The sequence below is a fragment of the Phaethon lepturus genome, unplaced genomic scaffold, assembly GCF_000687285.1.
Source record: "Phaethon lepturus isolate BGI_N335 unplaced genomic scaffold, ASM68728v1 scaffold3053, whole genome shotgun sequence".
NCBI classification, from domain to species: domain Eukaryota; kingdom Metazoa; phylum Chordata; class Aves; order Phaethontiformes; family Phaethontidae; genus Phaethon; species Phaethon lepturus.
This window is the reverse complement of record NW_010529519.1, coordinates 24,570-41,079: the sequence shown is the minus strand read 5'-3', so window position 1 is coordinate 41,079 and position 16,510 is coordinate 24,570. Positions and strand designations below refer to the sequence as shown.

The window sequence follows — 16,510 nt, the reverse complement described above, 5'->3', positions numbered from 1 at the left end:
GTGTTAGTATCTGGTGGACAAGAAGAGTGTAGAATCAGAAAAGGGATTAAATTTGGTGTGCCAGAAATCAGACATAAATTGTGACTAAAATGTCAAGACAGACTCTTCCATCTGTCACCTTTCCTAGATTTCTTCAGCCTGGAGGCAGCATTACTTGTCTTGATGACCTGAAAGATGCATAAATAGAAAAGAAAGAATAATTTTCAAGCATCTTGACATAAAGTTAATCAAGATGCAAGAGATTCATGTGGTGCATTGATTCATGTTGTGCAGGAAGGTCAAGCCAAGCTGTGATAGAAGGGAGTTCTTGGAGAACAGTGATAGACGCAAGCCAATGATGAGAAATGGGCCATCTATTGTGATTGTGCAGACTATCAGCAATACATACAAACGAATTTGGAGAATCAGTGCAGTAGAACAGATAAACAGATTGAAAAAGAAGAAAAAAAAAAAGAAAAAAGCAAAAAAGCCTGAGATGAAACACTTATTGATGATGTTACAAGGAACATCAGCTTAAAAACATCAGTTTGTAGAAACAAAACTTCCTTACCCATACTGTTAAAAACATATATTCTTGAAGCACATTCCATTTTAAAGACATAGTAGTATTTTCTTATTGTTATTATTTTTTCTCTTTTTACCATAATTAACTGAACCATGAGAACATGCTGGCTAATACAATCTTCCCTTGGTTTATAATCCACTTATAGCCAAGTTTCATTTTCAGATTTTCCGAACAGTAATGTACAATTTGTGTTGAAGACAACAACGGAAAACATCTGTTCAATTAAGAAAAGGTCACTAGCAATGTATATGTACCTCACTTTTGAGTCTGATTTGATAGAATCATTTAAAAATTGTGCTTCGAGAAGCAAAACTAAGAATTCTGAACTATCTGATACTGTAGAAATATATGCTTCTTCAGTACATGTAAAAGGTGAATTACAAAGAGGAAAGATTAGGTTTGCAACTTTTTAAGACACAGAATATGATGTCAATAAGAAGAGTTGTAAGATTTGTACACATTAATCTCCTTACTAAACAGATGAGAATTTTCGTTTCATCTGAATCATTCCGTATTTACTCATACACAGTATTGCCAACATCCGTCTCCACTGCTTTGAAGTAGATGCATTCTCCACATCATCAATTTCTGGGCTAATGTGAGACGAAGGATATCCTTTCCTGGATACTAAGTAGAGTAAGTAGCAGGTGGAAAGAGGACTTCATATAGAGTTTAAGAGGGTGCAAGTCCTAGTGACATGCATTAAATTTCTTTGGTTTTGTGATGAAATATACCAGTTCCATGCAACATTTGCAAATAAGATAGGTTCATAAAAAAGAAAGAGAGAAGCCAATTTCCTGTATTTGTCTACTGCCAAGATTTTTCTTCATATCCAAGTACAGCTTTTTATTCTTTTACATGTAAATACCTACACACAACCAGAGCTGAATGGACATTCAAAATAATATAACAGTTTATTTTGCAATTCATCTCCCTGAAATTTTGCTAGATCCATGGTATTGTGGGGAAGAAAAAAAGACTGCTCTTGTTCTTACCTGCATATCTTCTAGTTGGCTTTCCAAAGACCTTTTTAACACTACCAATTCTTTTGCCTCCTTTTCAGCATATTTCAAAGCTTCTTCTAATTGTTGCTTCTCTTCCTGCAATGATAAGATTTGATACATTTAGAAATAGTGGCACGGCCTTTAATATGACAAGTAAACTAAGCTATAAAGTACGTTCACTCTGGTCTATCAGTGATCTCCCTAGTTCCAAGCTGTGACTTGCTTTAAACTGGTTTTCACCGATGCAAACCGCATCCTGCTTCTTGAAAACCTGCTGGTTTTGCTTAGCCTTCCCAATAACATTGCCCATCCTCTCTTTTGTCAGTTTTTGTTCTACAATGTATCCTTTGCAAACAGGAAGGAGACTACTTAAGGGGCTTGTTTTCTTAAACTTACCTCATACCTCTTTATTTTTTCCTTCACTGAATTTTCTTCTCCTTTCATATTATCAATTTGTTTGTGCAATTCTTTAATTTTACTCTCCAGTTCATCAACTGTTCTCTTCAGCTGCTCATTTTCCTCAGTCAGCTCTTTGACTTGATTTTCTATACTATTTCGCACCTCTTGTGCAGTGTTTCTTTCACTGGCAAGGACAGCAGCACTCTAGTGAAAACAAATTATGTCATGTTTAAAAAAAAAAAAAAGATACTGTTTTCCAACAGAAGTTTCATATGACATCACAGAAAATATAGCTAGGCTGTAACATTTAAATGTCAACCAAGAATTTAAATTACAGTCTGTATGCTTTACAAACATGTATTTTTAGTATTCATATTGCTGTGGGAGAACACACAAGGAACATTTTTTTCCTCAGGCATACCTACATGCTGAAGTATCATACAGCATCCGAACAGTCTCATGCCTGCCGTCACATATTTCACAGAATCACAGAATCACTAGGTTGGAAAGGACCTTCAAGATCATCAAGTCCAACCATTAATCCAGCGCCACCATGTCCCCTAAACCATGTCCTGAAGCGCCACATCCACATGTTTTTTGAACACTTCCAGAGATGGCGACTCCACCACCTCCCTGGGCAGCCTGTTCCAATGCTTGACCACTCTCTCGGTGAAGAAATTTTTCCTAATATCCAACCTAAACCTCCCCTGGCGCAACTTGAGGCCATTTCCTCTCATCCTATCACTAGTCACTTGGGAGAAGTTTTCACCTTAACATCTTTCTCTTTATTGGCCTAAAATATTTTCATTAGCAAATCGCATTGTTAGGTAACTCCAAGTAATCTGAAAAAATGTAACAGACATGAAAAGCCATATGGACCTTTATGGAAGAACATATTGATGAAGAATATCTTCCACAGCAACACAAAATTTAGGCAGTCTGGCCCCCCTGCTTATTCCAAGCACTACCATACAATGCTCTACATCCATGGAACTATTTGTGGGACTGCAGAGTAAATCGACTTAGGGAACAGTATCAACTGTAATATATACACAGACACACATAAATATATCATAAAGAGATCTTGACACCAAGGGGAAAAAAAAGGGGGGGGGGTGGGGGTGAAGAGGTGTTACTGAAAAAGAAGTCCCAATCTGTTTCAAAAAACATGGTCCCACAAAGTGCTGTCACCACAGAAAAGCAGATGGTGAGCAGGCATGAGCAAGCAATAGAGACTGGAAGTATGTTACAGTGGCATTGGTGCAGTTCTACCTGCATATCATACAGTCCACACTTGGGGCTATACTTACTCAGTAGAAGTCCTCCTTAGTTTTCAGTTACTGCCTGAGGATGGAAGTTTAGCTATTGAACTCAACTTGTAATCAAAAAGACAAAAAGATACACTGTGTTTTTTCAGAAACTCATATCAAGATACAGCAAAAGACAAATTATGAATTATAATAAAATGCTCATCACAATTTATCACATGTGGTGATAAGATTTTTTTTGGCAGGGCAACTGGCTGCAGCATGTAATTTTATCAGAGCTGATCAACACCTTCGTCTCACCACTTACCCTCTCTAAAACACCCTACCGTTTATTGTGGAAACCATGAGTGGAAGTATGTGTCTATATTGTTATACCATCTATACTGTTACACTATAACACAGACCAGGTATGTACCTGTAAACATTTAATTCTGCGGAGTAAAGAGCTGGAAGGATTTAATCTTTGCTCTTCATTTATTTGTCAGTCTGAATCCCTTCCAAAGAACATAAAAGAATCTGAGATATAAGCTGTGGTTCTTGCTCTTGGGCATTCGGGGTCTGTCTGATACAAAGCAATACTCTGTACAAAGATCCAGTTCTCATGTACAGGCCCACTGCCTTCAGCAACAGTAAGAACACCAGAACAGATATATGAGTCATTCTAGACCGGTATTCTCTCCAGTGGCCGCAGCTGATGTTTACAGAGAAAAAGAGGAGGAAGAACTGCAGGGCGAGCCTTTCCCCATTACACACTCTCAGCTCTCGCTGTTTTTCCGTCATGAATGTATCATCCATTAATTTCTCTAATCCTTTTTGAATCCATTTATACCTTTGGCCTTTATATTATCTGGTGACAATACGTAATTACACATTAATTACCGAAGCATAATATTTTTGCATGTGAAATTGTGTTTATCTGTGTGAAAACAACGGAAATCCTACAGAGTAGTTTCTTACCAAACTATTTTATGAAATATTTTATGAAAGCATGAAAATCACTTTTCAGTTATAGTATTTTTCATCATAGCTCCTAATTTTCCCCTCCCCACCCCCAAAAGGGATAAGCAAAGTTATATAAGGGTGTTTACGAAGTATGTCCTCACTAGATTGTTTTCTAGCAAGCAACAGCTTTAAAATCATGCAAATTAGTTTGATAAAGCGGTAACTCAGAAAACACTCAGACTGTCTACAGGGTCAATGAACTTATTATACAAAATCTGGCAGCATAAGCAGGCTGACAAGTTTTGGTCTTTCGAAAATACTGAAAAAACTTGTTCTTCTAATTACATGACTAGTTAAAAAGCTCTGAAATAAATCTCTGTTGATGCTTTAAGTTCTCACATACTGAAATTTCATTTATATATACCTTTGATTTTTCTTTTTTTGCATAAAGCAAAGATTTACTAATTAGCAAGCACTCCACCAGTGGCTCCTTTTTGTCTCATTTCCCCTTTCTGGAGCTGACTGAAAGCAGCTGAGGCATGCTGGGGAGTTCAGGGAAAGGAATGCTGATTTGTCTGTTCTTTTTCATCCAACCGCCTACACAGGGGTGCACAGTAAGAGGACTGCAGCAGACCCACACTGTATCTGAAGATGCCACTACCTCATCTACCATGGTTTGCTCTACTTTCCCAACATAGGAAGCACCATTTACTTCAAAGTACACGCACACACAAAAAAGCAAACAACCAAACAAAACCCCCAGATCTACATACAGAAATACATATATACACACACACATATAATGTATTTAACCTAACAAGTTAAAAATTAAGTTCAGCCTACACAGATGCAGTCATATCTAGATATCTGCTCCAGCCTGGCTTTTGCTATATGTATCTTAGAACATTATTCCAGCCCTTAGAATTACACTAAACTGGTATTCTCCCTCCTTTTTCACTATGTATTTCAGCAAGTTAGCAAGATGCTAGGTGAACATATATAAAAGGTAGAGAAGCATAAAGGGCAAGTTGCATTATCTTTATTAACCTAATATAAAATCTTGGAAATACATTGGGTACATAAGTAAAACCTGCCTGAAGTTCCAGCTGCCTTGGAATAACCTTGGCATCATTACAAGGGTTACACTTTCACATGAACAAACTGTTCCCAAACAAACTCTCTAGCACGTTAAGTACAAAATTCATTTCTTTCACCTGGAAGGGGCATGTCTTAAAAAATACCAACAACAAATATACACACACACTTTTTTAAGATGGTAGGAAAACTCTCTTAGTATATATGGGGAGCTTTACTGTATTGTAGTTGGAGAGTGGGCATTTTTCTTACATATTTTCTGGGGAGAATAGGAGAAATTTTCCTCAAAATACACATTTCACTGTAGATTATTTTTTCAACGTCTTTTCAACGCGTGTCAGATAAGACTGAAAAGAAACATAGGAGTTATCTATCCTATCAGTTTACCTTACGCAATTGTACTATACACATAAGGCATGGAAGATCACCTTCAGGATGTCATTTGGGATGACATTAGAGAAAACAATACATGAGTATCTTCAATTTGGTAGTAAAATCTAAACAAAGTCAAACCACACAAATACAATTTAGATATTCTTTGAGTAGAAAATGCACACATAGCATCACTTCTCCGAAAGAGTCAAATTACACAGCTGGGTTTAGGTAGAAAAAAAGCATATATTAACTTACCTACAGCATAATGAGAATTGCATGCAGAGCTCTTCACTGGCATAAATGAAGCTTCTGGATTATAATAGCTTTTGGCAATACATGCCACATCTTGTGGGATATTGCCACAGAAAGTTACGGTATCAAAAAACTCCATGCCTCTTCCCTTCTCCTATTCTCCACTGTTAGTCTTACCTGGCACCCCACATCACCTTCCACCTCCCCTCCAGGTCTTCTCTTGGGAAGACAGGTGAACATGATAGAAAAGAGCCTAGGTATCATTAGAAGGGATATGCAAAGGAGACAAGCACTGAAATGCAGTTCTGACAGACCTTATAGCGACACCATTAGGGGAGAACCCAGTGGAGATAGATTCCTATCCATGTATCACACACAGTTACATAAGGTTCAGGCCAGAAGCTATCAAATCATACGTGGACACTACTGAAGCAGAAATAGTGTCCTTTGACTATGGAACCCTACCACACAGGCAGTGTACTCAACCAGTCCCAAGCAAATAGAAAGCACTATTACTCACATAGAGACCATACTGTTAAATTTACCACTCTCTTGTTAGAGATGTCCCACTAGATTTTGCATAAAATTGCCCTAATAAATCATGCCAGTAGGAGATATGGAAACCACTGCATTGAAATTACAGAGAAATTACTATGTATGTTGATAAAGTTTGAATGCAAAACATTGCACTTCATAGGCTAAAACTGAAAGTGGCAATAGCGTAGACAGTTTAGATTGTACAACAGACAGTATTTGCTAACAGCCAGAGGTAATCCTAATCTCTTCGGTTCTGTCTCATGAGCAAGAAGGCACAGCTTTCATTTAAAATTCAGTGGCTGGCTCACACATTCAAAAAAGGAGTTGAAAGTTGCTTGCAAGAGCTTTAAATTAGAGTGGGTTAGAGTGATGAGGATGAAAGCAGAAGGATAGCTGAATACTATAGGACTAGTTAAGTACAAATGAGGAAAAAAGTCAGCCAGGAAAAACTCAGATGTACAGATTGTGCAGTGGATCCATATCCTTTAGTCCTCACATGACTTATTTGTAATGGTACTGTACATAAACAGTGTGAGTTTACATAAGGTTCTTAAGGCTTAATGACACTACATCAGTTAACGACTCTTGTTGGTACCCATTCATAAATCCTTTATATTGCTACATTTAATATTTGGGGATGATGGTAAAGTTTTGGCAATCATTTTAACTAAGTCTATATAAATTTAACCCATGGCAACAAAACTGGGTAAAGGTCACAAAGTAATGTTTTAAGTTGAATATGAAACATTAACAAATGTTGTTAATATAACATCATCTTTAGTTCACAGAATTGTGGAACAGCATCTTCAGAGAGTTGAAATGAGATTACGTACGTAAACACAGAGCACATAACAGACAAAACTGGTTAAACAAGATTCCTGAAGACAAAAGCTAAAGTTAAATACTGTATATTCAAACATATTTGTCAGACCAAAAAAAAAAAAAAAAAAAAAATCTTAAAACCAAAACAAACAAACAAACAACAAAAACCCCTACCCTCCAAAAAAAAAGGGGGGGGGCGGGGCACATGAGGAATAAATTGTATTAAACATTGAAGTAGGTTCTTGGGATCTTAAAATTAATATATCTCAATTCCAAGACTGCAGTTTCTTCCCAATGACATACAAAACATGCTTTTTTCTTTTTACTCCCACTTGCTAGTTGTGGCAGTATGTTTAAGTAAAGCAACTTTATACTATATTGTATTATGGAATTATATTTATGCAAGGTAAAATAACCTATAGCATTTTCCTTGTTATGTTTGTTTGCCTGCATTTGCTTTATCTGCCTGTCCTCACTCTGTCTTCCAGGGCATTCAGTGCCTTCTATTCCCTACATTTAGCCTGTTTCACATTCAGATTTCCATCTCTTCAATTTCTTAAGGAATAATGCCTTCCTCTTAATACCCACGTCCTTGCAGACTTCTTAAACTTCTTAAACACTCATACTTTCTTCTCATTTATTATTTTTGAACACATGAAATATTTTGTTATGCTTTCTCAAATTTTATCATGTTTAAACTCATGATTTAAGACTGAGCAAGCCTTATCAGCAGACTTAAACTACAGATATTAGGTAAAAGAAGCTGGAAATGCGTTGCAAATTTCTGAAAAAAAGCTGAAAAAAGAAAAAGAAGCCTGTCTAGAAGAAAGAAAACATAGCTGTAGTGATGAGGTCCCACAATACAAAGTCCTGTGACTGCTTGAAGATAAGCTTCTACATTCTGACACTGTCATTGTACCATACTGCACATGCAGCAGCTTTAGTTGTTAGCCCAGCAGTAGACTCAAACCACCATGAATAAAACAAGTTATCAAATCCTAAAAGAATGGTCGACTGCAAAAAACATCAGTTTCTGACCACAAAAAAAGATCATACATGGAAGAAAATAATCTATGGCGATCAATAACCACTGATGTTTTTTAATAGTTCTCCTATATTTTAATTCTGAAGCTTAAAGGATTAGTCAATCATCTTGTGAACAAGTTGAGAGTTTACAGGGAAAGCGGCTGTTACTGCAGAAATAAAGGAGTGCTGCGGAAATGAGTGAGGCAGTAAGGGAAAGGATAGTTTCACAGCTAAGGTACTCAAATACAGCTCTGGAGATCTGGACTCTGTTCTTGTCTCTGCCAAAGAGCTCCTGAGGCAAGTCACTCAACCACAACTTTCTAGAGGGGATCGATAACTTCATGCTGCTTGATTTCCTTGATGCTTGATTTGAGACACTAGGGTTTGGTTTCCAAAGTCTTGAGTGCACAGTTACAGCTGAAGTCAGCAAAAACTGTACCCTGAATATATCAAAGCTCCTCAGTTTGAACATGCACAACTAATGGATCCTTCTGACACTTACCTCTCTACCTCTTACTTTCCTATACTTAGTACAGGGAATAACATTACTCATGAGCTTGCAGCTATGCTGAGAAAAGGAATTAAAGTCTGTGAAATAATCAATATAATTCCCTCTTCAGAAGAAGTTTTTAATAGTATGTACCGAGTGCAGGAACAGACTGAAGTCTGAAAAAATTGATAAATGAAATATTCTAACATTGTGTTTAAGTGAGTACAAAGCTAGTTTTAAGTCATAACAGATGGATGAGAAGAAAGTGGGAGAAAGCATGCACATGTATATGTGTACTGTATGATTTGGTACATACACCTGATTTATAAAGTTCTACCTAGCATAGGTCTGCTTTTCTGAGCCCACATAGTCACAGCTACTGGAGTTCATATGCATGCAGCATTTAGTTTTCAGCCTTGGGCCTGAGGAAGTCGCTCCTCATGAGGGAACTTCAGCACTGAAATTCAATTCCCTCACTTCTCATCCTGCTTCTTCCAGGTGTTTTGCCTAATGAGAAATTAATCTAATAAATCTTGGGTTTGTGACCTTGTATATAGTTGTACACGTGTCCAGAAATATTTTAAAATATATTAAAATTAGTCAAGACCAAGTTTAAATAAAGTAATAAATATTTCTCCAACTCCTTTGTTGCAGAAATCTTCGTAAAGCAAATATATTTATATATTATTCTACTCTTAACTTTGGTGCAAGCACTGAACATATTTAAAGAATCAGAGATGAAGCTCAGTTAGTACAGCAGGCATCAAAATCCTTCCCACCATCCATTATTGTGTAAACCCAAAGAAACTAGACAGAACACAACAGGATCCTTGAGATACAAATTAAATATTCTATTTCAACCTGAATGCAGCAAAAAACCTCCTGTATAGGAATGCAGAAAATGTTCTGTGGCCCCACACCTTTTTTTACCACACCCTCAACACTGGCAAAGACATGAGAGTGGTTGTGTAACTGATCATTAAAAAATGGTTTTGGCTGACTTCAGTGTTTCAGCTGGTGAAATTCCCCTTTGGCAGTGACTGCACACTATAAGACCTTTAGAGCCCTTTAAACAAAATACAGGAAGAGCTAAAGTGAGGGGAAGCTAAGTATCTCATTCACAGCTTATTAGAATTGTTAAATTTTGACTAGATTGAACATTTATTAAGCACAACTCAGCCAATTTTTCTAACAACCTTTACATTTCCTTTCAGAATCAAGTTCAACTGAGTAAAACTGAATTCATGCAATTAACTGTTTGTTCTTTAATTGCAATACTTGAAGTACAAATCTAAAGAATAAATCTCCATTCAAAATGAGCTAGAGCACAAATAGAAGTTGTGAAAGTAACAGACTTTCAAATATTCTTTCCATATTCATACTTGTGGAATTAAAGTAAATGGCACAATAATCTTCCAAAACCTTCTGAAAAAAAGAGTATGGCTTCTCACTTCATTCTGTTCCTGGTGTGGAACACTTAAGGTATCAAGAAAGATATTGTCTGCTAAAACCAACTCTCAAGTCTCACGCGCCACCCTTTTATGTTGACGCTGGACTAGTTGTTTAACTTTTTGAACTACATGTAAAAAGTTTCATGTGGCTTCAGGGATTCAGATCTACCCAGTTCCCTCAGATGATTATAAGGAGGTAGCAATGATGGGAGATATCAAATTCCTTTCTATTGTCTTTTCCTCTCCTTTTTGTATATAAACAAATCAAGTTTAAATAAAAAAAATAGACACCGATTTCCCTAGGTGATTGGTGCAGGTGATTTCCAAAAAACCAAAAAAACCCCCAAACTAACATACACCCAAAGACTGACACCCAAGGAAAAAAATACAAACATACTATGTCTCAACATAGGGACAGCCCTTTAATTGTAATCCTTATTAGCTCTTCAGTAAAGACAGCTTCTGAAATCAGTATTATTCAGGTATAGTCATCTAGTTTTTAAGGCTCATGAATACAAATAACAGGTCTTTATTTCTGTTTGTAGTTCTGTTTGTAGTTCCGGTATTTTTCCCCACTGTGTACCTTTAGGCAGTTCTAACCTCAGACACCATTTCTTAAAGCAGCTTGAAGCCCTGGGATGAATAACACAGCAACATCGGATAGTATGGATAATAAAATCTCATACCTCTAAAAAAGGAATGTGAAAACTCCTTAAAAGCAAAATGGACTGTTAGGCTACCAACGCACACACCCCACCAAACAACCAACCAACCTCAAGCCTCTGGAAGAGCGACTAAATGTCCTAAACAGCTTTACTTACTGCTTTTCTACCTTACACTGATTATATTAATTCTTCCCACCAACTCAAAACGAGGCCTAGCCAACTTTACACATGGCTATGCCTTTGGAAGTTAACTGTCATTAGTTACCTATTAAAAGGGTCAGTGTGTTTTCATCTCTCAGTGAGGTACACTGCAATCAACCTAAATCCTCAGTTGTACTTCAAGAGGTTATTCAGTAAGCAAGTGCACAAATTTACAAGCAGGTCAGACTGTCTTTCCTTCTATTTCAGCTAGAGCCATTCTACTAACTGGTTAAAAATTATTCACTTTTGACAGTTTAGAGAAGAACTGTTTTCTTGCAAGGCCATTTTCAGCGATCTAAATGGTATCACATCCTTAATATTATTTAAAAAACTATTTAGGTTTTCATTTATGAGATGTAATGAAAGATTTAAATGCCCACATTTTAAAATTGAGAATGTTTTTGTTTGTTTGTTTTAATACAGAGCTTACTAAACAAAATTTCCCAACATTGGCATGACCTAACATTTACATAGTTATAAAATCCAGAGCCAGGAAAAGTATTAATATCTTAATATTAAGACCAGTAGCTATATCAATGTCATATTATCCTCTTAGCTACATATCATGACATACTTGGACTTGCTCAACTGTTACTTGAAAAACTAACAGTTTTTGAAGGTCAGAAGTTGTTGCAAAGCGTAAAATATTAACTAGTTCTGTGTTCAGATCGTACCCCTACTGAACAGACTTACACAAACACTTCACACACATGCATAAACATAGACTTTCACACGACAGATCACCTGAACGTACATATACTGTGTTCTGCTGATAAGGATTAGAGATTCTCCTGATGGAACTAAAGAAGTATCTGACTGCACAGGCTCCTGCCAACTTTCAGAAACAATAAAACCCCACAAGCAAACCACTCCCCTTCCCAACCCAGACTAACTAAAATAGTTCTGGCTGAATAAGGTTCACGATGGTGAAATGACTATTATATATAAAACAGATTTTCTTTTTTTTTTTGTCTTCTTTAGATGTGGTCCAATCCAACTCAAATATAACTTTGCAGGACAGTTTTGCTCAGAGGCTTTCTTGACTCTACATATAGTATAACAAACACTCAGTTGTAGTTTCATGGTACTGCCTGCATCCAAATAAACACATGTCCCTACTAAATAAATGGAGGAGTAAATTGCATGGAAATTAAAGACCAGAGGAGCTGGATCTTAAAAAGCTTGCTTTAGCACCAAAGTCACTAAGTTACATCTTCAGTATGCTTTAGAGGCATGTTTATGATTCGTGTTGACAACACAGCTAATATTCCATAATTTAGGTGCCTAAAAACATGCATGATGCTATTACCAAACAAATTCTTTTCCACGCACAGAGCAAACACTTAGAACAATACAAATCAAAACTGTCTCCCAGATTTTCCCATATACAGTTCTAAAATATGTGTTTCCAATAACGATGCTTATTTAAGGAGTGCCTGCAGCCTTCCTTCCACTGTCATGCTTCTGGCTGTGCAGCCTCCCTCTCTTTCCCCCACTCCATCTGTGTTTGTAAGACCACACTGGAAATCAATCAAAAACATACCAGGTTTTCAGAGGGCTGGTAAAGGAGGGCAGGAAATGAAGGGGGTTGGGGATAGGTCATAAAAGAGGAAACATTGACTGGGACTCCACTATTCTGCTTCACTCTTCTTTGACTCTGTATACAGTTTAGACCAGTTACCAACTAGCTTCTAAGATAGAAATAAAACCAAAAAAAAGTGTTATTTCAACATGGCTAAGGTTGCCTCAGGCAAGCAGAGGAAAGAAAAAACCCACCAGTGGCATTTGAAATCCTGGTTCATTTTCTCCAAACCTTTTCCAATTGTTGTGGGTCTTGTTTGAGGTGAACGGACCAGACTCAGAGCATTCAGGATGCAGATTCAGATGAGTTATGGATGTATGTATACAAGGGTATAATGACATTCTTATGCCCAAATAATTCCTATAATGTAATTTGTTTCTTTTATTGCTATCAAGACAATATTTTTATAAAGCTATTTATTACAACCCCAAGATTTCACCTTAGAGTGTCCAAGTTAGCTAGGAACCTATTGTTTTTTTCCATATATTTCATTTTACAGTTATATACATCAAATTTGTCTATCACTTTATACACCAAAGTGTCTCTGCAATGCTCCACAATCAATTATGTCTTCACTTTACTCTGAGTAACCTGGGCAACCACTGTTTGGTGCTTGTACAGCATTACTACAAAATAGGTTCTCAGAGTATAGTAAATTCAGTTCTGTTTCATTTTACATTTAAATTACATATGCCAAGTCATTTCTGCAAGAAAGGCATACACAGTATATATCAGTATCATTTATAATGCTTAAGCTAGTTTTTGTTAAGCTTCTGCTCTACGTGCGAGATTTTTTCTTCACAGCTCTGTGCTAGATTCACCTAAATTCACAATCACTTCCTACAGATGGAGAAAAAACAAAACCAAAGACAAACCTTCTTCTAATCTACAATGCTCACAATTTTATATTATTTTCTTATTTTAAAGGAGTGCACTTTTAGTTTGTAACATGTGCAGAAGGTAACCACTGTATTTTGCTGTTTCTACAACTTTCTCTGGTAAAATTATTTCTTCTCTTTAATCATATCACACGTCTTAACACACAGTTAAAGCTCACTGACCACAGGCTTCATTGCATTCTTAAATGTGTTGATAAATGAATCAGCTTCTAAACTCTGAGCATCTGTTTTATCATTTTGAAGACAAGGTCAGAAGTATGATGAACCCTGAATAAATCAGTCAAGGTCAGGCTTACGTAAGCCTCTTCATAATGTGATGATTACAGCTTTTTCTGAACAACATAATTTGTACAGACTGCTTCTCAAAACATACATATATTTGACAGTGCTGTGCAGTTTGCAACTGTACTCCTGAGCTGATACAATTTCAGTGGAATTTGAACAGTACCAGCTGCAATCTGCTACAACCTTTTACCTACAGGATTACATGCCAAAAGCTGTTTCCAAATTTTACTGAAACAGGCACTTCACCCACAGTGACAGAGCACTCATGGTTAAGGAGTGCAAGTCTGTCCTGTTGTTTTGTAGGGTCAGATTAAGTTTTTTGTACTACATTAAAACCAGGAGGGGATTCATATTCATTTCTGCTCTAGCAATTGTAGTGATGGAATTTTAATTTTTAATTAGAAATACATTAATTTTTAAAGGTATTATTAAATTAAAGGCAGTTGTTATCCCACAGAGATATATTACGGAAGAGAAACTTTTACTATTGTTAAACGGTAATAGTCTGGTCTCAGTCTTAATAAACAATGAATTAAGTTAAGAGGAATCACAGCCATCTCAAGACCACTACAAGCAAAAGACATAACACAAAAATGAGTTAAAAAAGTAAACTGTAGGAAAGAAAATTAATATCTTAATATCTGTGGCCTTATAAAATAACCTCTATTTAAACAAACAAAAAAAACCCCAAACACAAAAACAAAACTCCAACCTACCACATTAGTGAGCAAGAGAACAGAACCACACATGACAAATAACCCTGCTCTGTTCTCGTATCAGATAACCTTGAGTATGTTTCTAACATGATTTCAAAACAGATCTATGTGGCATTCTAATCACACAAACTAAATGTACTGTACATTACTTGCCAACCTATCTGAATTTTTTTTTCCCCAGCAGCTGAAAAATTCTGTCCATTTAACACTGGCACAAAAGTAACTTCCTTTCTCCCTGCAAAACCTTCCTTTTCAGCGTAATATATAACCCAAAACACCTTTATTCAGTGTGTCAATTTGGATTATACAGAAGCAACATGAGAACCAACATCTTTGTACATACAGACTCCGATGTACTTTGATATATCAAACATCAGTATCCGTATTTTCTGTATAAACCACTATTGCAGCATTTACACACCTGTTTTGTGTGTGTATAGGCCAATCGAATGGCCCTTTCCCCTGACCTTTGATGTAAATTTCTTGTATCCCACCATCCAATATAAATTTTTCCAGCTTGCAATGATATTTACCAAAAAAATTTAACAGGTCAAGCAGCTTTAATTGAACAAAACATTATTTTCACACACGTTGTTCCATTCCAGATTAATTGTAAGACCAATAATTAACATCATATGTAAGACCACAGCAGATCACTCGCCTAACTCCCTGCAGAGACTGGTTATACTTTCCTGATAGATGGTATGTCAAACTCGACAACTGATCTCAGCCAACAGGCATAGAGATAATGCTGGGCTTCAAAAAAACCATTAAGGGTACTATCACTACTGAGATTTAAAAAAACCCCACACCTTCCAATTAAGCATAATAAAAGTTTTACTTAAAATAAAAACAACAAAAATCGAAGTAAAGTCAGAAGAGCAGAACTAGTGCTTAGAGCAACATTAATTAATTAAATTTCACTTTTGAACATCTCATTAAATTTACTATTAGATAGACTATGTCATGCAAGTAAATAAATGCTATTTGTAACTATCTCTAAGCCACAGCACCCCAGTCATAGAGCCATTTCCCAGACTGCGTTATTGTTATGCCACACAGACTACTCTTTCATTTCTTGTCAGTCGTAATTACAGTTCCATAATTGAAATACAGTAAATTACCATGCAGCAACTTCGAAAGATGGTTCACTGAGGTTAAGCTGTCACTACAATTACTGTATAATAAAAAATTGTAATTTAAATGTTCTACTTTTCTCTCAAAGAAAAAAAATTAGTTCCGTTCAAGCGGTCAGGCGAGTCAAATTTCTTCATGATGATGTAAACAAAGAGAAACAACACATTTAAGCAAAGCCAAACAATCTCAAGTAGAAGTCCTAGGCTGCAGAAACAAATCAGTGTATATAAACTTTTCTAACCGCTGAAGAAAATCGCACATTTAAAAACAATCCCTTAAAAGAATACTCTTTATCAGAATTCAGTCATACAGTATCTATCCAGCATCTTCCATATGTCCTCCTATTTTGCTCATAAAGCATATAAAGCTTTGGAAATGTCTTTCAAGTTTCAATCTTAATTTTAATTCAGTTCTACATTATGTTTTTGGCCACGACCAGTAGGATAACTGCAACTCACCTAACACTAATGATGTATGGGTAAAAGATATAAGTTAGCATGGACATTTCTAAGCATAAAGCTGGGCCTACAATTTTGACTTACATTTGTCAAGCACAGTTTGCCTTTAGAAATTTTCTCAAATATATGACAGATAAAACAAGGGAAGAGGACTCAGAAAAGACACAAATAACTGTCATTGTAAAAATAATCCTCAAAATTTTATGAGACCTGTTCCTTTACCAAAAAAAAAAAAAAAAAACTTTCAATAAATTCCTAGCTGCTGTCTCTGCAAAGATAACTTCACAAAGCACATATATGCACATCTGAAAACTGTTCCTGTTCTCACCCTCATACAGACT

At 36.2% G+C, this 16,510-nt stretch overlaps 1 protein-coding gene across 1 annotated transcript in view; it reads right to left on the bottom strand.

Annotated features, from left to right (window-relative positions):
• Positions 1–16,510, bottom strand: part of CGNL1 (cingulin-like 1) — a 45,823-nt gene that overhangs the window by 20,440 nt on the left and 8,873 nt on the right. The window contains exons 8-9 of the mRNA XM_010283949.1: positions 1,966–2,172; positions 1,561–1,665 (exon numbers count right to left, since the gene is read on the bottom strand). Of these exons, the coding sequence (XP_010282251.1) occupies positions 1,561–1,665; positions 1,966–2,172 (312 nt within the window). The remainder of the gene's footprint in view (positions 1–1,560; positions 1,666–1,965; positions 2,173–16,510) is intronic.